The sequence below is a fragment of the Perna viridis genome, chromosome 1 (assembly GCF_037379345.1).
Source record: "Perna viridis isolate PV_CMFRI_1.1 ecotype Kerala chromosome 1, ASM3737934v1, whole genome shotgun sequence".
Classification (NCBI taxonomy): domain Eukaryota; kingdom Metazoa; phylum Mollusca; class Bivalvia; order Mytilida; family Mytilidae; genus Perna; species Perna viridis.
Window position 1 is genome coordinate 8,777,994 of NC_142445.1, and position 25,618 is coordinate 8,803,611.

At 32.4% G+C, this 25,618-nt stretch overlaps 1 protein-coding gene across 16 annotated transcripts in view; it reads right to left on the minus strand.

Annotated features, from left to right (window-relative positions):
* The window catches only part of LOC148627115 (general transcription factor 3C polypeptide 1-like), a 179,292-nt gene extending 153,676 nt beyond the window's left edge, over nucleotides 1–25,616 (minus strand). For all 16 annotated transcript variants that reach the window (XR_015919749.1, XR_015919767.1, XR_015919763.1 and 13 more), the window contains exons 1-25: nucleotides 25,494–25,616; nucleotides 21,908–21,965; nucleotides 20,243–20,457; nucleotides 18,726–18,877; nucleotides 18,331–18,456; nucleotides 17,447–17,567; nucleotides 16,767–16,940; nucleotides 14,917–15,035; nucleotides 14,448–14,578; nucleotides 13,873–14,086; nucleotides 13,221–13,333; nucleotides 12,602–12,910; nucleotides 12,198–12,295; nucleotides 11,414–11,557; nucleotides 8,739–8,885; nucleotides 8,014–8,112; nucleotides 7,599–7,745; nucleotides 6,913–7,003; nucleotides 6,093–6,181; nucleotides 5,582–5,773; nucleotides 5,039–5,231; nucleotides 4,501–4,660; nucleotides 1,274–1,359; nucleotides 712–846; nucleotides 183–269 (exon numbers count right to left, since the gene is read on the minus strand). Coding sequence is in view for 3 of the 16 variants with exons in the window: in XM_088567590.1 (XP_088423716.1) it covers nucleotides 183–269; nucleotides 712–846; nucleotides 1,274–1,359; nucleotides 4,501–4,660; nucleotides 5,039–5,231; nucleotides 5,582–5,773; nucleotides 6,093–6,181; nucleotides 6,913–7,003; nucleotides 7,599–7,745; nucleotides 8,014–8,112; nucleotides 8,739–8,885; nucleotides 11,414–11,557; nucleotides 12,198–12,295; nucleotides 12,602–12,910; nucleotides 13,221–13,333; nucleotides 13,873–14,086; nucleotides 14,448–14,578; nucleotides 14,917–15,035; nucleotides 16,767–16,940; nucleotides 17,447–17,567; nucleotides 18,331–18,456; nucleotides 18,726–18,877; nucleotides 20,243–20,457; nucleotides 21,908–21,965 (3,400 nt within the window). In the remaining 13 variants the exon portion in view is untranslated. The remainder of the gene's footprint in view (nucleotides 1–182; nucleotides 270–711; nucleotides 847–1,273; nucleotides 1,360–4,500; nucleotides 4,661–5,038; nucleotides 5,232–5,581; nucleotides 5,774–6,092; nucleotides 6,182–6,912; nucleotides 7,004–7,598; nucleotides 7,746–8,013; nucleotides 8,113–8,738; nucleotides 8,886–11,413; nucleotides 11,558–12,197; nucleotides 12,296–12,601; nucleotides 12,911–13,220; nucleotides 13,334–13,872; nucleotides 14,087–14,447; nucleotides 14,579–14,916; nucleotides 15,036–16,766; nucleotides 16,941–17,446; nucleotides 17,568–18,330; nucleotides 18,457–18,725; nucleotides 18,878–20,242; nucleotides 20,458–21,907; nucleotides 21,966–25,493) is intronic.
* Between the last annotated feature and the right edge of the window lie 2 nt (nucleotides 25,617–25,618).

The window sequence follows — 25,618 nt, forward strand, 5'->3', positions numbered from 1 at the left end:
CATTAACATGACCTGGGTAAGTTTCTTCCTTATCCCCTTTTGAACGTTAACCTGACCTGAGGTAGGTTTCCTCCTTATCCCCCTTTTTTTTTTTAAATTAACCTGACCTGAGGTAAGTTTTCACTTTAACCCCTGTTAACATTAACCTGACCTGAGGTAACTCCTTTTAACATAAACATTACCTGAGGGAAGTTTTCTCTTGATCCCTTTTCCTCCTTTATTCCCCTTAGTTTTAGCAACAGTAACTTGTACTACCTCAGCAGCTTGTCCTGTTCAATAAAATAAATGCACTACTGTATATACTCAAGTATAAGTTGATCTATCTGTGAGTTGACCCCCCCTTATCAGTCCAAAATTTCTGGAACCTAGCCTTGACCCATTTATAAGTCAGACTGATTTCTGACAGCAGCATCACTAACATTCCTTAATTACAATGAGGATACCTTTTTGTTTTGATAACTTCAATAAATGTTGAAATAAATAATTACAAGCCAGATTCGACTTGTTTTTATAGTTGTAATTAAATTCTTGACACACCATGTGGATTGTTTTGATATGGCCATCCTTTCATCAAGTGGCTGTGGTAAGTTGTCGCATAAAAAAACTGTAATGATAGAGTTGTGGACAGACGACTGGACAGATTAATGGAGACAAACAAAGAGGGGGATATAAAAAGGAACAAAACTGTCCATAAGTCCATGATTTGTTTACCTTTTTTACCACCTATCAATGTTATCCTTTCCTTTGGCTGATGTTTAGATCTTGGAAGTGAAGCAGATATTGTCAGTTGTTTTCTTTCTTCAAATCTTGCTAAAACATTCTCTGATTCCAGTGGCTTCTTCAAGTCTGAAAATTCAACGGTAGACTATAATACAATATACAAGACATTATGTGGTAAATATTTCTTAGTTATAAGACAGAAATGAAGTCCAAGAATCTATAGAAACCAGTCACTACAACACACCAAATTTATTATAATTGTGTCTCAGTCCAATGTTTCTTTAATAGTGTCTCTGTTGGTTGATGAAATGAGAAATTTCTACCTCTGATGTGTTCACCACTTATTCAAGACATGGCAGGTATATTAATGGCATGAAATAATAAAAGCAGGTATTTATTTGCTTGCCTTAAAAGCATTATTTAAAACTCAGCAAATAATTTAGTAGTTAAAAAAAAAAAAACAAGTTCAACATACAGTAAAATAGAAGAAGTGGGGAGACGTAACAAATGTTTAATAAAGCTAAATTTTTTTTAGCAATTAGATATTACTAACTTTCCACTCCATGTAAACTATCAGTAAAAGCTGATGTCTTTGGTTTTGGCTGTAGATTATTCCAGGACCAATTTCTTCCCAAATGGCTGAAAAAGTAAAAATGGACATGGTTTTTAAATTGTGTTAACTGAGGGATTGATGATTAACTGCAGAATTTTCCCTAAAGTGTATAATTAACTTAATTAAAAGCAATTTTTCTTTTCTTAGATTAAAGAGTTACCTCAGAATTATATAATTTTAGGCTTTGTCTATGAGGGCGGAGCTTTCACCACTCAACCAATTACTTTCCTGATGATGTACTGCTATGTTGCTATGGGCGACCAACAGGGAAATGCAAAGCTTCCTCAAAGAAGCACTAAGACCACAAAAGTAGCACTAAGACCCATAAGATGACATATTTCTGTAGTAAAAGCACTGCCTTTGGAAAGGTTATTTAATAATGCATCTATTCTACTGAATTTAATATAATAATAGTCATTGATTCATTCACTGTTTAGACTTTTGTGCAATTTCCCTGGCACGTGCCGGCAATCATGCGAGTGACCGACAGTGACCACGGCTCTTTGATGTCCATTAAAGTCAATGATATGTAAAGTAACAACCAATCAAGCATGACTCTGGTGATTTTGTTTATTAGTGATAATCTTATTTAAAACGTTAATTATGTTCAATTTTTCTACATGGTTTCAAGAATATATACATAATAATACAATATATATAAATTTATTTCACTCCTTGATGTTATTATTTGAAGTTAAAAATATAATGCATGGAAATGTTTTACAAACATAGTAAAGCCTTTCAAAATTTACTCAGTTGCATCAATAAAAGTAAATGCATATAAAATGCAAAAAAAAAAAAAAATGGAAATGATGTCTTTATTTATTTATAAATTTTGATATACACACATCTTAGTTCTGTTAGTTCTAATTCTAATATCCATAATTAATGTCACCAGGAACATATAATACGGACAAGATTTTTTTTCCAATATTTTCCTTTTTATTTTTTCCATTAGTTTTGGATTCATAAATTGTTCATACTGCATGATTTAAGTAAGCAGAATAGTCTACTTTCTTTGCCCTTTGATTATTAGATGTTCGATTTCATAAGTTCCCAGTTCGTCCAATGACTGATTCCATCATGTGTACGATTTGCACTACAAGACATTGTAAGAACCCCTTTCACAGACATAAAAAGAATCCTGGTTGCCATGGAACAGGAAACTATGAACTACTTGGTTCTTTTAAGAGATGTGCCATTACGTATCAGAGCTGGTTTTCAAAATCTTCCAAAGGAGAAAGAAATTCTGTATTAGAGACTTTAATTAGATAAAAAAATAATTCTTCTAATGCTGTTCTTTCAATATGTGGAAAACATGTAGTGCTAACATACCAGAGGCATAAAAAAAAACCCAATCAAAGTAAAAGATCTCGTGCAAATAGAACACAGAAAAGATTTTCAAGTTGTCTTAACAAACCTTGCCATAAATGTCGTTAATGTAATAATTATTGTCCCACTATTTAAAACTGTGTGACTTAATACTGTTTATTTAGACATTTCTTTAAAAGTTTCTCCAAAAAAAAAGATTTTTCAAAATCAGCATTACGATTTTTCATAAAAACAAGAACAAAATTGCAACAACAAAAATCCCCCAAATATTATTTAAGCTCAATTAAATAGACAATAGACAATAAACAATTTTATCTGCACAAACACATTTACAATAAATGGTTATGGCACGAACAAAAACAGAACAATGTAATATAAATTACATATAAACTAAATTTTTATGACCATGGCGCGACAGTGGTGTAAATCTGATCAAAACAGATTAATCTATAGTTTTAACGTTATATATTAATATAATTTCTGTTAAATTAAATTTACCTTCGATTCCAACATTCATTTATGAATTTGATAGTTATTTTTAATATTTCTATAGAGTTACTGTTTAATATATATGCTATGTCTATTGGTGAGGTTTTGATGAAGAAATTAAATTATGGTTGTCCAATTTCATTCTGTATTGATTTCTTTGCGGTGTGTAGTGGGTGCACACCGAGAAGAAATGATATTTATCCTCTATGTTCCCACTATCACACGATTTACAAATACGTTTTTTTTCCTGTTTTTGTACCGACCCCTTTCTATTTCTAGTGCATGTGCACTCAAACGAAATTTACTGATGATAGATCCTTCTATTTTAGATTTACATAAATCAATATGTGGAGGTGTTTTAGACGGAATAAATATTTTACGAGAGAGCCTTCTAAATTTTGCTTAAACTGATCGTGTAGTCTTTGAAGGTTATTAAGTTGTAAGTTAAGATGACAGAACCCTAATTTATTTAGTATATTTTTTACATGGGACATCCACAAGTTGTTGTTTTTAACTTCTCTGAACATTCATAGACTAGTGTATCAGGGGAGTTAAGGATATGGTTTAAAAATTTAATCGTATTCAATTGAACTTTTAGATGTAGAGATGTTCTGTTCAGTTCTGCTAAGCATGCAATGTTTGTAGGTTTACTGTTTACTCCAAGGATTTTTTTTATGAATTTCAAATGTAAGTGCTCATATGGGTCAGAGTCACTGAAAGTTTTTCCAGTTCCCCGGACCTCACTTCCACAAGGAATAACAGGTATTACCAAAAATCACCTAAATTACACTATTGAAATATAATTCTGATCTGTTAACCATGACAATGTTTATTCAGTCTGTATCTATTCAGTCATGGTCTTTTACACATAGGATTGTCGGCATGTGCCGGAAATTTTAGCACAAAAGGCTACAAATTTAACGTTTAAATGACTGTTTTTACACTAAATTTAGTGTATTTTATGTAATTTTAAATTACCACTCCAATGGTAGTACATTTACTCCAGAAATATGTCATCCTACTGGTCTTAGTGCAACTTTTATGGTCTTATTGCACTAAGACCAGTCTTCGCAGTGTTTAGACGGACCAGCTTCCTCAAACACCCAATCTACACCTGCTTTAAAAGTTTGAACAATCTCTTCCAACTTACGAACATCATTTCCAACAAAACGAATTTTAGCCATTCATGTTTGAGACCACTGCATATACAGGACAGCACTGTCCATCTGTCCTATAAAACTATATATACCTACAGTACTCTTTGCCTCTACTAACATTTTTGAATCTAGACCAGTAAGTTCCCTATCATACCCTGGTATAATTCTATAGCCTAGTCCCCTACTTACATGTACATGCTAGAATCTAGACCAGCAGGTCCTCTACCATCTCCTGGTATAATTCCATCATCAATGACTGTAGCTGGAGTTTTAGGATTTTGGGCATCCTCCAAGGTAAGGAATCCTCCCACAGTCTCCGGGGATTCATTTCTGTCATTTTCTGTCAGTACTACAATATTAAGACATCAATTATTTTTCAATTAAAAGGTAAATTAGCTATTTATGATGTAAACATTCTAAAATAAGTTTAAATTAGTTTAAAATAAATAACCTAGCTGACATTTTTCATTCTGGTAATATCTCTTTGACACAAATAAACCATATCCATTTCCCTTATACAGTAATGTTTTCCCACCCTATTTATAGTCAGTATGTTTAGTATTGGATCAGTAAAACAAAGGTGAATGTTTGAATCTTAAATACAAACGTTAACCTTCAAAGTATTTTTTATATCATAAAAGTTTCATTGAGGTAATGGCAAGACAAGATATAACATTCCAAAACTTAAAGCAGAAGTTAACGAAAATATCCAAATGATTTGACTTACATTTATGCCCAAGGTTACTACTGAATGCAAAATGCTTAAGGTCAATCCAGTACTGTTCCAATGCATCATTACCAGTAAAGTTGTACATCTTCATATCAGGTTCATGTCCAACTGGCATCCGGGTTTTATAATATCCTTGTAAAGAATGGGTGGTATCCACTAAACCAGCTGTCTGGTGCAAAAAGATAAATATCTGAAGCAAAAGAAAAAAAACAATATTGCACATGTTTACAGGAAAAAACATATTCATGATAATTCATTCTATATTATGATTGAATCTTTGTTTATTTTGATAATCAGGTTTATTTCAATCTAAGTGAAGTTGAGTTTTGTTGAAAATTTTTGTATAAGATTGTCAACCTTAACACACAAAATAAGCAAGGACTTCGAACACAAAACAATTCAAGATAAGTCAAACCTGTCCACTCAACCCCACAATCTTTTTACTAGTAATCATATTTTCCAACAACTCCACAGCTCTACAGTCACATTTATTATATACATCTAAAAGTATTTGGTAGTATCATTATATTTGATATATACCTGGTCCTTTTCTTTGTTATTAGAGGACCCAAAGGACAATAGTCCCATATGGCAGATTCTAACACAGTTCTCATGGAAGGCATATATATACTTCCTGGCAAACAGTAATCTCTGAGAAACATTACAGGGAAGGTAAGAGATTGGGTATAAACATTTCACTGGATCATTCAGCAGCTCTAACAAGCCATCAATCTGTGTAGAGAAATCATAGCACACATCATTAGAATATTGGATTATATTGTAAAGAAATTAATATTTAGCTAAAAGATCACTTCTGTCTGCTATTTAACACAGATTTTAATAGTACATAGTACCATCTTAAAGATGAAATAATAACTGATTCTATGACAGCTAATAGATGAACAGACCAACGTTTTATTGGAAAACACCTTTAAAATATGTGCATTTAGAACACAACTAGAAGCATGGAAAGCATATAAAAACTTCCTGGATATATTATTAATTATAATACTACACATTAAAGATTATCAGCTATGTTTAATATCAGTACCTTGTATGAAATATGAACAAGAGCACAAAATAAACACAGTGGTAGAGACAGGAGAACATCACTGATTAAACACCATCCTTTAGGGTAACCTGAATGCAGAAAATAGTAAATTCTGTTTTAAAAAAAGGCTAGAAAAGTTTATCTGTACTCCAAGTTTAGAGTGAAAAGAGGTTTAAACTCCTGAATACCATATGCCCTATTTGCCCATCTGGGTTTTAAAACTATCATAAGCATTAAAACTTCAGAAATAATCTAAAAGTAATAATTTTATTCTTCTTAACAATAAATGTATAATTCATTAAATGTATTATGTGATTCCCACCTCCTTTAAACAAATCAATTTACAATGTAATGAGTCTAAAAAATAATCAATTTAATGTCCACTGGTTAAATAAGGCACACAAAGATTAACAAGTTTTGTTACTGGTTAAATAAGGCACACAAAGATTTACAAGTTTTGTTACTGGTTAAATAAGGCACGCAAAGATTTACAAGTTTTGTTACATATCTTTGTATTTTGTGGTTACAGTGAAAAATTTCTAAACCAGAACAATTTTATATTAAAGGTTTCATCCAAATAAGAAAATTGTTTACATAAAAAAGAATTCAAAACTTGTGAAAACTGATAAAGCAGGACATCAGGTAATGTCTGGTCTGGTTTAGACAGCTTTCCAAGGTTCATCTATAAAGAGTTCACTGTATAAAATAAATTGACACAAAGTCAATGGTTTCAAAAATAAGATGTGGAGTAATTAAATAAGGTTTTCATCTACTAAACTTAGTATCAATGTGATTGACATGGAGTTACATTGTACAATACCTCTATGTTCTGGTAGGGGTGCCAGGTATCTCTTCCAGGACATCTCATCAAGGTAAACTGGGGGAGTCTCTTCTTTGTCTGTGACTGCCCCCTGTAACATGTTTTAGAGGATTACAGTTAAGCTTGTAATCAAAGAAAATTAAAGTCATATTTATCTATTAAGAAATATACATGTTGTCAACATTTTAAACTTCTAATAAAAGTGATATAAAAAATATTTGATATTACATATATTAATTTCAAGATAAAGACTGGAAAAAAACCATATGGGACAATTAAAAGAATTAGGTTTGTTTTTGTCTCCTGAAACATGTGTTTATTCCATATCCAGTCTTAATAAAGTATGTACATTCTTTATTATACTCACTATCTACTAAGTTCTATTCTGTAGATTTAGATGATGTGCACTGATAAGCTATCTAGTAGTATATTTTTGGACGATTATAATTTCAAAGGGACATAACTCTCACAAAATTTTCCTGTAGTGTGCAAATCTTTTTATGGCATCCTTAATACTGAACAAGTTACATGAACTTCTGTTCAGTAATACCAGAGGATTTAAAGACTGAGATATTAATTGAGGAACAGATGAATGAGCTGACAGGCAGGGCAAAAACAATAAGTTGCCTCACCAAAATGGAGAAAGAGAAACAAAAATCCTGTCCCCTGTCAAATACACTATATACCTCTGCAGATGTGCCTGCCTGTTCAGTTGCTTTGCTTGAGTTGACTGGTTCCTTCCCCTGATAACCATAAATCAGATACCAGAGTAACTGATGAATAATTCTGGCTCTTTGCATTTTTGCTTTGTAGCCATATAGTTTGGCACATTTCTGAAAATCAAATGTTGAAAATCATGTGTCTGCTGTTTGTATTTATTCAGGATACTAGTTGTTCTGTGGTTTATGGGAATAAAAAGAGTATCCATTCGGTTAAGCTTTTTTCTCAGTCTTAAATGCAGCCTCAAATTCTAGTTATGCTCTATTGCATGAATGGCATTTTTCTATCATTTTCATGAGAAGAATAGTCAGCTTCATGCCTTTAATAAAGTACTAGTATCAAGGAACTATTACTAACTATTCAGTAGTAGTTAATACTTACTTTATCATATACCATATCTGTAGGTTTTAGTTTACTTTTGAACTCATGTAGTTTGGCTATACTCTCTCGGGCACTCTCAGGAAGAGTCTTTAATATATCCTAAAATAAAAGAAATAAGAATTCTAAAAATGTATCATTATGGTATATAATGGAACATTACATGATACCCTGCTACATTGTAGAGCAGTAAACTATGCACTTTATAAATAAAAACCATGAAAGATTGATTGATTAATTGATTGATTGATGTTTAAAATCCTATGGCAGAGTTTATTCATTTAAAGATACTTCGATCCATGAAATATAGCTTGCTTTGTACTAGTCCAACAGTGAGTCAAAACTTATATGTGTTTAGTCACAGAAGCAACAAAATTTGATCTTGATGTGTGTACTATTATACATAACATTTGTACAAAGTTTTAAAAAAAATCCTTTGTTCCATTCTAAAAATATGTGGAAATTATTTGGAGACAGATAGTTTGATGGACGAACCTTTCAATGTAATTTTGATGTAATGCTTCAGAGGAACCTATCATTAGATAGATTCAAATGAAAGTTATTTAGCAAGCTGACGATAAACATAGTATGACCAAGCCCCTTTTTTAAGTAGTTTAAGTCTCATACCTTAGTAACTAATAAATATTCTATGTGCAAAAAGCTTTTATTAGTTAACATATGGAATTTGGACTGACAAGCAGCAGAATAATAAAGACTTAATTACAAACCTTGCTCTTGGCTGGTGACATTTCCTTTTCTTTAGAATGTTTTATGCTTTCTTTAGAAACACTAAATGACTTTAATTTGGCCTGTTCTATAGCACTCTTTACAATGTTATCTGTTGGCTGTATACTTGGATCACAATAATACTGCAACTATAAACAGAAAATGCATTTAGTTTGGCCTATTCTATAGTAATATTTTTACGATATTATTAGCGAGATTAAATACTGTAGTAGAGTAAATATACACAAAAAATGTCTTTAGTTTGGCCTTTTTGAAATGTAATCTCATATCCAGCATGTATGTTGCTTATGTCAAATCCATATCATTTACAAAATCTCCATATCATGATCTAACCCCATAAAAACAATCATGAAGTCCACCTGGTGGTAATGGTGGATTTTGACAAATTATGTTGGACAAAAAGCTAAATATGACCAAGTCCATAGCAACATTTTCACAAAACTTGTAAAAATCTAAAATTATGTCCATATGTACATCTAAACAACAGGTGATCTAACACTGAATATTGTTTCATAGGAATGTATCCAGAAATATAAGAGACAGACAGACTGAAACCATTCATTTATTGTGGAATACTGTATATACTCGCACGTAAGTCGGATTTTTGGGAGTCAATTTTCAGTTGCTAAGAAGGGTTCTGACATATAATCGAAATCTTGGCTGCAGGTTAAAAATTCTAGTCGGAGCAAGTGGGAGAACCAAGGTATCAGCACCGTACTTGTGTATTGTAAAAGTCGACCTATATGTCATATTTGTTATTGTTGTGTATGGTTATGAAGTGAAGAAATAAGTAAATATTTACAGTTTTATTTTTATTATGCCTTACAACTAAACTATCTTTAATAAAATTTGTATTTCCTGCAGCTTTTTGTGTTTGTTATTTTCACTTGAATATGTCACATGGTTTTTTAATACATCTGAATACCAAAAAGATGGCATGAAACATGACTAAGCGATGTACCGTAGATTACAAGAAATATTAGTAATGCTATGAAATAATTAAAATTTTATGTTAAATTGTAATAAAAAGATGCTAACATTATCATTATTGGTAATTTCATAACAATATAAAGATAATAGGTATGGTGTATATGTCAAAGAGAACCGTCTTGATAGACTTGATTGAAAAGAAAACAATGAAAGATGATTACCGGGCACAAAGATGTTTTAACATTAATGAGCAATCAACCCTTTGATCACCATAATAGGTAATTAATTCATTAAAATCCTTTGATCTCAATAAGTGTCCAAGTTTCTGTTAAAAAATTGTTCTTCACAGTTCTAAGTTTTTATTCATTCTAATCTGGTCATTAGTTGTATAAATAAATCTTGCTTGTGTCACCAGTAAACATTGAATGATAACAACTCAAATGGCTTGTTATATTTACTATGTAAATCATTTCAAATATGTAGTGAGCAATTTGATTAAAAAAAATAACCTACACATGTTTATATTGATCCGAAACAACGTACGCCCTGGATGTAAATACTTCTGCAGCTCAAAAAAAAAACAAAAAACAACAAACATGTGATCATTCTTCACATTTTCCACCCAAAATTGAGCACTTCCTTACATTTCACTGATTGTTGTACCTGTAAAAATTCAGTCTGAGTTCAGTCCGACTTATAAGCGGGTCAAGGCTAGATTCCAGAATTTTTGGGCTGAGCAAGGGGTTCCATCCTATATGCAGGTCAACTTATACACAAGTATATACAGTAAGTGTTAGAGTGTAAGTCATAAAAGGAGATGGCAGCAAAACTGAATTAAGCACAAAAATAAGTATTGGTGTAAAAACACTGGTTTATAGTATCCATGTACAGAACTTACTGTTTTTGTATCATCTCCCAATCCAGTGACAGTCTACAGAACTTACTGTTTTCATATCATCTCCCAATCCAGTGACAGTCTACAGAACTTACTGTTTTCATATCATCTCCCAATCCAGTGACAGTCTACAGAACTTACTGTTTTCATATTATCTCCCAGTCCAGTGACAGTCTACAGAACTTACTGTTTTCATATTATCTCCCAGTCCAGTGACAGTCTACAGAACTTACTGTTTCCATATCATCTCCCAATCCAGTGACAGTCTACAGAACTTACTGTTTTCATATCATCTCCCAGTCCAGTGACAGTCTACAGAACTTACTGTTTTCATATTATCTCCCAGTCCAATGACAGTCTACAGAACTTACTGTTTTCATATCATCTCCCAATCCAGTGACAGTCTACAGAACTTACTGTTTTTGTATCATCTCCCAGTCCAGTGACAGTCTACAGAACATACTGTTTTTGTATCATCTCCCAATCCAGTGACAGTCTACAGAACTTACTGTTTTCATATTGTCTCCCAGTCCAGTGACAGTCTACAGAACTTACTGTTTTCGTATCATCTCCCAATGCAGTGACAGTCTACAGAACTTACTGTTTTTGTATCATCTCCCAATCCAGTGACAGTCTACAGAACTTACTGTTTTCATATCATTTCCCAATCCAATGACAGTCTACAGAACTTACTGTTTTCGTATCATCTCCCAATCCAGTGACAGTCTACAGAACTTACTGTTTTTGTATCATCTCCCAATCCAGTGACAGTCTACAGAACTTACTGTTTTCATATCATTTCCCAATCCAATGACAGTCTACAGAACTTACTGTTTTCATATTATCTCCCAGTCCAATGACAGTTTTGATACATCTGACTTTCCCTTGGTTCACTAGAATGTTCAGTAAAGTATGCAGTGTCTTTTTGTCTATCATAAAGGCACTACCCTCTGCTTTCTCTTTCGCTCTCAGATTCTGTACAAGTAAATACAAGTAGAGTATAAAAGAAAAGCGTTCCAATGTCCCCCGCAAAAAAAGCAGTGTGGAAAACTTTAAATTCACCAAAATTTGCTAAGTCCAATGGTCATAACTTCCATAAAAATCAATCAACTGTAACCAAAATCAAACTTAATCTGTAACTTCTCATAGTAAGACTACATACAAAATACAAAATCCATTAGTAAAAGCATTACAAAAAAAAGCCGAAAATTGTAAATTCACTGAAATTTTCTAAGTCAAAGGGCCGCAACTTCCATAAAAATCATTCAACCGTAACCAAAGTCGAACTTAATCTGTTATTCATAATAAGGCCATATACCAAAACAAACTTATTTGGTAACAGCATTACGAAAAAAAGTGCAGAAAATGCGGACAGACAGATAATTTCCATGTCGCGGGGGGGACAAAAAGAATAAATTGTCAAACAGCCTTACCAGTTTGGCCATATTTTTGCTTTAAAAAATTTCATTTTTCAAATAGTCAAAACTTAAGCCTCACAATCAAACTGTTACACAAATTTGTTGAAATTCACCCTTCCATGAAAAAAAAAACAGAGAAAAATATCAAATTGTTTTGAAAGTTTAAACTACTGTAGAAAAAAACACAATGTAGAGACCTTCATTAAGTGGAAGACATTTTCTATGAGTTTAGCATCCCTGACAGCTTCTAAGATCCAACTAAGTCTTTTGAAGTGTTTCCCTGTCATTACATTTTCTGAAACAAAATAAAAGTAATAAGATGAAATAATTGGATATGTACATCATTTAAAAAGCTGCTATTTTTATTATATATCATATAAATCCTTGGTTGTGCAACAGATGGCCCAGTGTTACTAATGAAATTTGACCTAAATCCTACCAATCTATTTATCAATAATTAATCATAATCATAACTTGGCTTCATCCAAAAATGAATTTAAACTGTCAAATTTTCATTTGACTAAAAAATATGGCAATATTACAATTATCACTTGACAATGCTTAAGTTACAAAACCTTTCCTAACTAAAGCCAAAACAAACCTCTTCTTTGTGACCTCCTTGGTGTTTTTGATTTTGTTTCTACCTCTGACTTGATGTTAACCTCAGGTATTGTTTCCTGGGAGTGTTGTGTTACCATGGATACAAGACTATCATTAGATTGAGACTGTTCTACGTCCACCGGATGAAGCTCCATAGTAGGAGTTTCAGTCACAGTAGATGAAGAACAAGGTTGTCCAATCAGACCAGCAATTACTTCACTCAAGACCTCAACAACTGCCTCTGTTTTGATGATAGGGGTACTAATTTCCATAGCCTGGTCACTCACAGATTCATCCTGAGAACTTCCCTCTGTAATTAAACATTACATTTTATGCTTTGACAATCAATGACATTAACAGAAATTTGACTCATTTTGGATATCTGCTTTGAATTGTTTGCATAGCAGGTTTTTAAAAAAAAATATTTGTATGTCTCTTAGCTAACATTAAAAAAACACTTTTTTGCAAGAATTTCATCAAATGTACATTTATAATATCATTTTATCGAATACAGATTCTTTAGCTGAAGAAATACATCATATAAATACAATTCTGTTAAGTCAGTAAGACATTCAACACTATGACCTCTTTTTTTTTCTCATCCAATGTGTGATACTTACCCTCCATCTCAGTTTTTGTTTCCTCCTGTTTGATCAGCTCCATGAACTTATCTTGTTCAGAGTAATATTCCTTCAGTATCTTGCTCTCATCTTTGAACTTCTTAGCAATATATCTGAAATATTTAAACCATATAAAACATGAAGATGCACGCTATGTTGTGCTAACAATACACCAACTCAACCCTTTTTACAAATCTGGAAAAGGGAGACATATTACGTCAACATGCAACAGAAATACATCAAATATCTATGGATTCCCTCCGAAAGCAGTTGAAAAAATGACTAAGTCAAGTGACATTATACCGTGAACAGGATGTAGATAGGTGAGGACGCTTGAAAAGGAGTGGGGGAGGGTATGTTACAAAGCTATCAAGCAACAGCAATGTACCAAGTATGTAAGCATCCCTTCCATGTAAGCTGATAGATCAGTTACAGATAAGAGTAACCAGAGTAATTGGCAGACGGACAAGGTGATTACAATATAGCCAATGGGGATGTAATAAAATTTTTGACTTTGATAATCTGGGAGCTTTCCATTTATTACATATAACAATGGTTTATCTTTTTTTTAATATCTGATATTTTTTTTTCAGTTAAAAATTAACCTTAGCCTAAAATCAAGTTTTATGGCTTAAAATAAAATATAACTTACTGTATCCTCTTAACTTTGCCCATATCAACGACAACATCAATAACACTACCAGATCTAACTAGACCTTTACACATAGCTCTTCCATCATAGTAATCTAATCCCATAATCTGGGTCAGCTCAGCCCTGTTGACACCCTGAGGTCCAGCTGACTCTACTGCTCTCAGACCTTGATATAACATTGGTCTCTCATAGATGTATGAATAAGGCTTCAATTCTGAAGGAAGGAAAACAAAATCATTGAATTGTGACTTTAATGCAAGCCTCTGAGATTTGAGTTACACAGGAGGACTATCATAATAAATCAACATAGAAACTCAAACATATAATATCATTATAAAACCAACTTCGACAACCATTCACATGTTTTCCATGGTTGTGGCTAATCATACAGAATAACCTGTACATAGTTTATATTCACAAAGTCAAGACTCTGGCACTTCAATATTTATAACTGTGGAGATAATCTACCTTTAAGTTACTCAATGAGATCATGTGAATTCTAACGTGAAGTTAACTTACATACATAATGTTTTAAGTGGAATCAAATCCTGATTCACCTCTTTCAACTGCCTTACCTCTGCCAGATTCTTCTTCTTCTCCTGGTTCAGTATCCTCTGCATCCTCCTCATCTGATTCCTCTTCACTTGCTGAGTTAGGCATCCTCATACACTCTATCACCCTCAAATGTTTCTCTGACATCTTACTCCTATAACAAACAAAAAAAAGCCACAGTGTTAAAGTAGATGCCTTTGTTTTTACAAAGCAATAAAAGTCCTGACTATAAAATGCAAGTATGAAAAGAAATTATTATTGTATTCAAATATACTGCTGAATAGGATAATTTACTATTAATATTGATTGATTTATCATTTTTTTGTTCAGAAAGAAAAGTGATAACACTAAAATATGTATATGGTACATTTGTACTAAGAAGTAAGTCTGTCTAAAAGTGAGAATATTACATACTGGTCATACATTTTGATAATTTACTTATTGCTATTAGCAATCCATTATCATCAAGAAGGTATAGAAAGATATACTAACTTAGTCATATAATCCTTTTCTTTGGCATCAGGAAACATATCTCTGTACGGTAACAGATAGGTCTTAAATACTTTCTTATAGATCTTGTACACTTTCTTAAACGATTTCTCTTCTATATGCTAAAAATCAAAAGAGATCATATGTCAATTGATAACATAATGGTACTTTTTTAGGTTTCATTTTTATGGTTATGTTCATCAAGAGTGCGATTTTCAGATTTAATCTTACAAAGCCAACAAAATAGTGGAATCTGAAGTAAACTAAGTAAAACAGTAAAATGCACATTTGAAAAAGTAAAATTATGAGTATAAATGGATTTAAATTTCTGTCTGTAAGAACTGAGTAAGACACTATTGAAAATTCTCAAAAAATGATTTTTACAGATAAACTTTTTATGCCTGCTAGTCATAGCAGGTACTAATATTTCTTAAGTATAAGTCAATGATGGTGTTAACTACTTATTCAATCCATTTACTTTCAATTATCTTCAACAGATATCAAGTTTAGCCAGTTCTTAAAAAAAGTATATTCTATGTAAGTATTGACTGATGAACACAAATTATACATAAAAATAAACATATTAAAATCAAAACATAAAATATATCAGTGGCGGATCCAGAGGGTGGTACCATGACACAGGGACCACCCCCTGTCTTGGCGGATCCAAGGGGTGGTACCACTACGCACTGACCATATCCTCTGTCTAACCTCATTTTTTTCAAGGTGTCATTTTCTAAAAATACAGTTGTTATTATTTAATTAACCTTGCATAGTAATACTAGGTTGGAATGCAAGATCAAAATGTTAAAATGACAATATAGCAATCAATATAGCTGGTATTCAACTGTCAAAACAACCTCTAGATTATTACTTTTAGGCCTTCAAGGTTCCAAAAGCAAGTTAGAGCAGGATGTGGTGTTAGTATTTTAGCCGAAAAAAAGTAAGCTTTTTTTAATTTAGCAGAAGACAAGGACTCTCATCTGTTCAAATTGTCACTTTTAAAAAATATTGAACCATCTTAACAGGGAATGTACTAATATGAAGTCCCTGATCTTAACAACAACTGCCGATTCCTGCTAAATATGTTGTTGTTACTTTTGCTTGCAAACAATGACCCAGCAATGACCAGAAATACCAACTTTTACCAGGGATTTCTTTAGTTGACTTTAAAAATCCTTGCTTGTAAACAACTATTTTATTCTGAACCATCAAGTTGTATTTCTTGTTTTTAAGTATGTGTCCCCTACAGAACATCTCAGTGTTTTTGATCAGAAAGATACGTTGGCCTCATATATATGTCTACCTTCTTAAAATTACTGCTCTTACAGTAACATTTTCTTATTTTGTACATACCATCGATTACAGGTGTTTTGTCGTCAAACCTGTAATTATTACACATGGTCCATGCACTCGACCAGCTTACAAAGCATTTCTCAGAAAATGACAAAGAAACACCCCTTTTTCAAAAAAAAAAAAACAAAAAACAAAAACAAAACAAAAAACAAAAACAAATTTGGAAGAAAGAATTTAAGGCACTCAGTTGTCTTGGTGTGATAGACACTATTTAAAATAACATCAGTAATTCCTTGAGCAAACAATAAAAATGCAATAACTGAACGAAAAAAGGTTATACCATGCTGTTAATTGTTGAAATCAAAACTTAATTGTTTTCATGGGGTTATATTATTAATGACTCATTAACACACCGTTAGTGGGAACTCAACTTTTGCAATGAATGACTCGGGGGGTGAAATAAATAGAGCCAATTGACGTTCATTCGGGACCATCCCTAATTTTTTTTCTGGATCCACCACTGTATATAACACCACAATTATAACCTAAAAACTTACTAAATCATTCCTAGTTCTGGATATAACTTCTCTCTGACTTGGTTTAGCCTTCAAATATGTGGCAATTTGGGTGGCTATTATAAAATTCTTTGAATTCACAACTTTAAAAAATCTAGTCAAATGAAAAATCTTCCTTAACTGATGCTTGTGGGATCTGGTCAATATACTAATGTCCTGAACAAATAGAAACAACAAAAGAAATAATTGTACAACTGTGTATTTTTTTTTCAAACCCACCATTAGAAATGTTGGTTTTTTTTATTTGAAACTACTACTCCAGTAACATGACCTGATCAGGTGCAGTTAGCCACTGTTTGGCTGGTTTTCAGACATTCCATCAAAAAAGGCAAACCTAATCAGATCTATTGATGACAGATTGGTGAATCAGGATTTGTGCTTTGTCGTTTACATTGGAGTTTTACTATTAACCAACAACTTTTTATAAATATTATACAGATCATTAACATAAACTGAAGTCAGCCCCATATATTCACAGATAACAATTAATTTTACAATTGTCAAACATTTCTTACTGAAGAGGGTGAGAATAAGACTGGCAGAATCTTGAGAACATTCTGTTGAAGTTTTTAAGTTTCAAGATACTGGAAACTAGTGCATGAACAATCTATTGATGTTCACTCTTTCATTGTTTTAAATTTTATTATTCATTATTACTCTACCTGTTTCTTTACGAGACCAAGTTTGATAAGCTTGATAGTATGGTAGAACAAAGTTTTGCTTGGCATTTTAAACACTTCCAAACTGACTGGTCCAGCAGACAACTCTCCACTGTACCTCCCTCTGTGGAATGGAAAATATTACTTAAGAAAGTTATAACAAATACTCACATCACTTTTTCTCTACTTCTTACCCTGTTATTTCTTTTTTTATAAACAGTTGTAAAAATATATTTCTACTAATTTGTGAGCACTTATTCTACACTGTTTATTGGTTGATTATGACAGCCAACAACAGCTTATTTGCAAGTTCAATTTATGTTTTGACATTCATATTTTAAGATTTTGAATTCGTTAAATTATAAGAAGTTTTTGCAAACCATTAACAGAAAGTTGTGGTTTCTTTCTGCTATGCAGAGAAACAGAATCTTTCACAGTAAATAGTTGATTATCATACTTCTACAATCTCAAAGTTTAAAAAACATATTTGAAAGTTTCATCATAGCATAAACATTTAATAGTTTCAATGACACAATCAACTGCTTACAGAGTAATCTCAATTGTAAAGATTTTGTGTGTAGATTTACATGAATGGAAACAAAATGTAACATGAATTGAACTTTAATTTCAAATTGAATAGGTAAGACTAAAGTTTTTTTCTCTCTGTGTGTGGGAGGATGTTGTTCAGAAAAGATTTCAAGTATACCATATTGTTTTTGTATTATAAGAATACAATCTGTGTTTTTTCCTATCCATGGAAACTTTTCTAATAATCACTCATACAAAACATAAATAAAACATTTTATTGACTGGTCCTGTGAGGAAAAGGCACTAGATATTAGTACCAGGTTTATATCACATATTAAGTGCTCATGTAATGACTTTACCTGCCAATCCTTTCAAGCACACAATAGGTAGAATCTATCCAGGATTTTGTTGATATAAATGTCTTTCCTAACAAAGCTTCATCTCTCTGTTTTTGAGAGGCTACAATTACTAGTTTCTCTCCAAATCTAAAAATATAAACAAATGGCATTCGCTTTTAAATACACCAAGATAATAAAATGTGTTTTCTTTTAGGAACTGTCATCTTCTAGATCTTTAAAACAGTAGAAACTTCACTGAAAATTTGTCTTCAGATGGTACAGACTTTATATAAGATAATAATAATAAGAGACTCTCACTTTATGAACCTAATTTCAAAGGCAATAAACAAACTGATATTAATGTCTGTTTTACAACATATAAATACAATGCACAGTACAACTGTGTCAATACAAACCTCTCTGTTACTTCATCAAGATCTAAAAGAAGGTTGTCATCAATGACAATATCTGATGTCACAAGTTGGCGAGTGTAATATGTGGAGCAGGATCCTATAACACCATCTTCATTGATACAATTGATTGGATAAGCATCAGTATGAAGTGAGTTCTATAATATAGTAGACAGGATGCAATGTCATAGGTGACTACTTTGTGTGAATCAAGACTTAATGAAAGATATTTCTGATCTGCAACATTTAGACAAAATCTTCCAAAGATGAATTTAATATGCAGGTAGCCCTTAGATATGCCTATTTATAAACTAACAAATTGTGATTTTTTTTTTGGCCTTAAGTGAATGGCATTTTTATACAGTGCAGAATTCTAAAATAGCCATTAGAATCCAGTGAAAGTAGTCAGTGTAATAAATATTTGAAACAAAGCTGCAAACAATAGCATGGATACATCACTTTCAATTGTTAAATTTCACACCGACTCTTTGAGCAGAGGTATATAACTGCTATTATAAGAAATACTCTGCAGAAAAAAACTTGAATGAAAGATAAAGTAAAATGCTTTAGAATGCACAGCTTGATACAACCACATAGCTTAAACCCATTACAGTTTGGACAAGTATGGACACACAACTTGATACAGCTTTAACTTTTGATTGTGATTAGACATTTGGCACAATATAAGACTTCAACCATATTTTGCCCCTAATTCCTAAATGGTTCCACTCCAACACTGACCTTTGTGGTATAGAATATTGTGGAGCAATATCATACACAACCAAAAGCCTATACTGAAGTTATCTACACATGTATAAAAATGTATTTAAATTCTATGAAATGCTTTTTTTGGCTCCTAATCCCAAAACAGTCGGGGCTATAACCCCAAAAATCAATAAAACCTGCCTTTTGTGGTTTGGAAGCCTGTTATAAAAATCTGATAAAGATCAATTAACTTATATTCATGCCATCACAAAATAAGTGAATACAAAAGAAAACTACATGGACGATGACGACAGAACTATACTATTATATGAACACAAATTTTTTGTGGTTGTATAAAAACATTCCCATTGTAATAAAATAAGATGCCTGATGGCAAATATCTTAAAACCAGCAAATTGAAGGGTAAAACAAAGGAAATTAATACCAATATTTTAACATGGGTTAAGCCAACAAAACCACATACCTGAAAAATCTACAAGATGGTTTAAGAAATGAAAGACAGTAAAATACAAAATAAAAAAAAAATCTCATTAATTTTTTAAAGCATCTTATCAATAACTTTATATGTGCAGATGTTTGTAATACAAAAATATGTGCCAAACATATGTCATTCTCATATTCTAGCAGTTCTTGCCTTATTGGTATTTTTTGTGATACAAATCCTTAGAACAGTTTTACACTAGGTAATCTTTCCTGGGTTATTATTATTTTTTTTTTGCATGTTATACATGCGTGACTAATAATTGAAGATTTTCCATAAATGTTAACATCAACTAAAAACACTAATACTATCATACCTTGTTTAACTCTACCATGTGCCCACTTTCAGGATCAACAAAGTCCATACGATTATAAATGTCCACAACTGTTCTAGGTTCAGGCAGTTCATAGTAAGCCAAATCTTTCACTGTTGTCAATCTCTTCCATAAAAAGGCTTTTGACTTTGGATCAAGCTTGATTACAAATCCAGGTCGAAGTTCAAGTCGCTTCCATAAAGTACTTACTGTTACACCTACAAACAAGCGGCTCCAAGTAGCCTGAATCGCTCACCTGGTTGAATTTTGCCTTTCAAGGGCAATTAATTTTAACAAGAAGTTGTCCAACAATTTTTACTCAAGAAGACTTTGGTAGGACTTATCATAAGGATCATTCCGCTGATTGAAAGTTTCTTTCTGTCCATCAGAGTTTTCAAGATATTGGCTGAAAACTAAAAAAAATGTCATTTTTCCCCTTTCAAGGGCAATAACTCTTACAAGGAGTCATCTGACAACTTTTATCCCTGAAGACTTTTGTAGGCCTTATGAGGATCATTTCAGCAATTAAAAGAATTTGGCTAGACCTAACTGTCTTGGATATATATGCGAAAAACTACTGTCTGATCCCTATGTTCTATTTTAAGTAACTGTGTCCATGTTTTTTGACAGATCAAAAATCCCCACTACAGTTCTAGCAAGATACCCTTAGGAACATTCATACCAAGTTTGGTTCAAATGGGTCAAGTAGTGTCAAAGGAGAAGAGGTTTGAAAAATTGTAAACGACGGCAGATGACGATGATGGACAATGACGACGGACACCAAGTAATGGCAAGAGCTCACTTGGCCTTCGGCCAGGTGAGCTTACAAAGTTGCTTTCAACATGACACTCCCATTAAGGCATCATACGAGAGATGAAGAAAAATTTTTTATAACTACTTGTGTCAGTTACAAATTTAACTAATTATATACATTGGATTTAAAATATATACACAAAGTCTGAAAATAGGTTGCAAATTCAACATACATGTATGAACACTTACATGTACAGGTACATGCATTTTCATTTTGGGTGTGACATCACACTTGAATTTGATTGATCAATAAAAGGAACTTAAATTGACCAGAAGCCATTAAGAGGTACCAAATCCTTTCGCGGAGAAAAAAAAGTCCTGCTACAAATTTTGAAATAGCTTTCAGGGTTCTACATTTGTTTACCAAAGGCACATATGTAGCATCACCTTGCTTCACCTCCAAAATCTTGAAGTCCCAGGATGTCCGAAAATAGAATATCATCTTCAGTATATATCATACCCAATTTAAATGCAGTGATGTAATAAACAATGTGAACACTAAGGTATTAGTGTGCCTTTTTTTTCTCCATTTTATGATGGATCAAGCTTGTCTTACAATGCCAAGGTAAGAAAACCCAAAGTCCTTAAAATATAATTCAGTTCATCAAAAACAGGAAACACTGACAAATTATAAAACTCATTATGTCAAAGCTACAGACTAAATGAGAAATTTATCTACACTGAACTTAGTAAAAGCTAATAACATACCCACTGTAGTATTCAAATATTACATGTTAAATGAAATCAAGCTGTCAAGTAATGAAGCACCAGTGTTGCTTACCAGTGGATTGTTACCCCCCTTGAACCTTCCTCTTCTTATGAATAAGAATATACTGTAATAGTACATGTACTAACCATCTAGCCCCTCCAAGGCTATCTCATCTATTACAGCAGACAAATAGTTTAGGTCCATCTGAAAAAAGTCCAAATATTTTGATTAGAAAGTAATATGAAAACAGCGCACTTGTAATATTTAAAACAAATATTCCAGATCTACATAGTATATTATAAAAGTAATGCAAACCATATGAACAAATAAATAAAAGTATTTAACTGTACAAATGTATGTATCATACTCATGTCAGTTCAACCTTCAACTGTTCTATTTTAGGGGTAAAGTTGTCTTTCTTTTTAATGTTACATGTTTCATTTTTTTCAAGTCCTATGGTTAATAATTAAATATAGTGCTTTTCCTACTTTTTTGGGAAGGGGCCCAGGGCTAATGCAAATGGAAAGAATGTGTGTAAAACCTCAAATTTGGGAAAATAAGTATATACATGTAAATAAGGAATACCACAGTTTCCTTTGTAATGAAGAGCTGAAGATGCCCTTAAATTTACAATTTGGATAAAAGGCTCCAGAAACCAGGGGGGGTAGAATTAACACGCATTATACGAAATATTCATTTCAATAATACATATTTTCTTTCTTTCATTGGTTTCAAATTAATAAGACACATGGATTTTTAATCATGTAATTGTGTACATGTAATTGTGTAATTGTGTACATGTAATTGTGTACATGTAATTGTAATTGAAGTTTTCTTTCATATTGATTTCTGAACATTTCATGTTCGATATTGGAGAGTTGATCTTTTCCCTCTCTGACAATTGTCAAAATGAAGTGAAAATTGTTGAGTTAGTCTGTTGCGCTTGTTTATGCAGATTTCATTTATCAGACTGAAAGATTTGTCTACCATCATTGTAGACCAAGGGATTTTGAATAGTATTTTGAATTATGAGACAAAAATGTAACTTCTCACAAATTTGGTATTAAACAAAAATTTGGTAGGAATGGTAACATCATAAAAATTTTGCATTCACCAAATTCAGTGGTAAATTATGTTTTTGATCAAATAACAGGCAACTGAAATAATCTTGGTTACAGAATGACAACCTAATTTGACCAGTGATTTTGTCACTCTTTTTCAAAAGATTTGGATTTGGGAAGAAAATAAACCTAGTGGGAACCAAAAAAAAGCTGTGGCAAACTGTGATAATTGAGATGATTTTGAGATATTTTTGCTTGGGGAAACAGTGTATATTCAGAGGTAAATTCAGGGTAACAAAATCAATGTTGACAATGTAAACATTGTGATGCTGGATTTAAACGTCATTGGATTTGAACAACTCTTTGTTTTAAAAGGACATCACTTCATGATATGATTGAGCCATTCCTTCTCATTTTTAAACATTGGTATATTTTGACCAAGCAGTTAACTATGCCATCTTCAAGATTCTTGGGAAGCTACTTTTTACTTTACCTCACTAACAGGAAGGCAACCAAGTAAAATAAAAATTAGCCTCCCAAGACGGCATATTAAAAAAAACACCTCATTGAATATCATGATTATAAGGAATTATACTGCTGTAGTATAACTTCATGCCAAGTGTAATTGTAGCAGATATTTCACTGATCATGACCATAGAACAGCTGGGAGATCTGAACTACTATATCTACATGTATAGCAAGCACAAAGTGAGCTCAACAGCTATGTGCGTGTACAAATGTAGGAGATGGTCTCCAGTAATAGTTAACAGCAAAACCAGATAGTTTTGGTAGACAGCAGAAATGGCCTGAAAAGGAAAGTTCTGCAGCCAGAAAAATAAGAAATTGACAGATATCAGGATTAATAAATGAATATATATGTGTTAATTGTTATCACTGAAGATGTACATGTACACTCCATCTTCCATGCACTCCTCTATTTTTTTATTTTTCTTCAAACGAAAAGTTTGGAAAAGTTGCATGTGCAAAATGTACATGTACATCTTTCTACCCTGTTCCATACATGTACAAAAATATAACTTGCCTTAGAAAAAACAACTCTGATTGTATTATTCATATATCAAAGCATAATACTTAGCTTTTTCTATGACAGGAAAGGCAATCATTTTTTTTAAATTTCTGCAAAGCTGTCAGTTGCATTAGTTTTACATGCATTTGTTTCTGTCACAGGTAATGTGTAAAATGTCCCTGTCATTTATGGAGAATTTTATATTTCTGAGATACATTAATCTTTAAGATGAAGGAAAATTCATCACTGGGAAACTATTGGGGTGGATGAAAATATTTTTTATCAAACAGAAAACAAAAAGTAGTTCTAAATGGAAGCCACTCAGAATGGTCACAAGTCACTTTACCTCAAGGAAGTGTTCTGGGACCAAACCTGTCTTCCATCTATATAAATATACCAGATGTAGTTAGAAATATTGCAAAAGATTTCGCATATGACACCAAATTGTATGCAGTAGTTAACAATGCTGAAGAAGGTCAAACCTTACAAAGGGATATTGATAGTCTGGTGAAATGGTCCAATGACTGGCTATTAAAATTTAACCCAGCAAAATGTAAACACACACATTGGCCCTCCAACCAATATACAGTACACATTGGAAAGAGAGATAATATCCAAGTCCAAGGAAGAAAAAGACCTGGGAATCATTCTTGATGAAAAGCTTAAATTTCAGCCACATATTAATGAATCAACTAAGAAAGCAAAGCAGTGAATAGGGATGATTAAAAGGAGCTTCACATATATTGACAAGGAAATGTTTCTCATCTACAAAAATATTGTACGTCCCCATCTGGAATATGGGAGTTATGTATGGCCAGTCATTTATAAAAAAGAGCTATCAACAACAACCAGAGGGCATAGCTTCAAAATATTCAAGTATTCTAAGACTAATACATGTATAAGGAAATACAGTTTCTCACAATGAACAGTTTATACATGGAACAATTTGCCAAACACTGTAGTGGAAAGCAAACGCCTTTAAGAAGAATCTCAACAAACACCAGAATAACCTCGTAATAAAATTTACGCCAGATATATATGGACCGTAAGTCCAAAAGATAAACTTGAGAAGGGTCTTTGCGTCTTCAAGCCCAGATATCTGACCTCGTGACAAGGTAAACAAAGGTAAATACAACATATTATTTTAATGGTTAGATTGGTGCAATGTACATGATTTTTAATCTATTTAATATAATCATTATAGTGACTCTGCCTTAGGTGTAGTCCAGATAATCATGATGTTCGTGGAGTAATTTTTTTCGAATATGACTAGAAGGAAGGCAACCAAACAAACAAACAAAAAAAACCATCAAACTCCAAGAAGACAATTATTTGGACTATCCTTGGTGGGACCAAAACTGTATTGTGAATTTGTGCCCCTAATGGCCTAGTCCCTTCAAGGACTGTTTTCTGATTTGGCTCCAGATCAAATTTATTTATACAGAAAGCAAATAAACAAGTCCTTGACTTATTAATGATACAAATGTAGGTTCTCAACAAATTAACCCAACATGAGAGGACACAGTACTGAAAATGTTAGATGCACGATCGAATTGTCGGGATATAATATGCGTGGTTTTTTTTAAGTCTGTAAGACGTAAATACAGAGTCATAACATCTGTATTGTGGTGAAAACCTGATTACCTTATTCAACTGTCTATTAAGATAATAACTAAACTACTTGACCCAAAGCAAATACTGATATTTTGAGTTAGCATTTCTACGCGCCAAATAATGGTAAAAGTCTGAAAACATCGAATATAATTTTC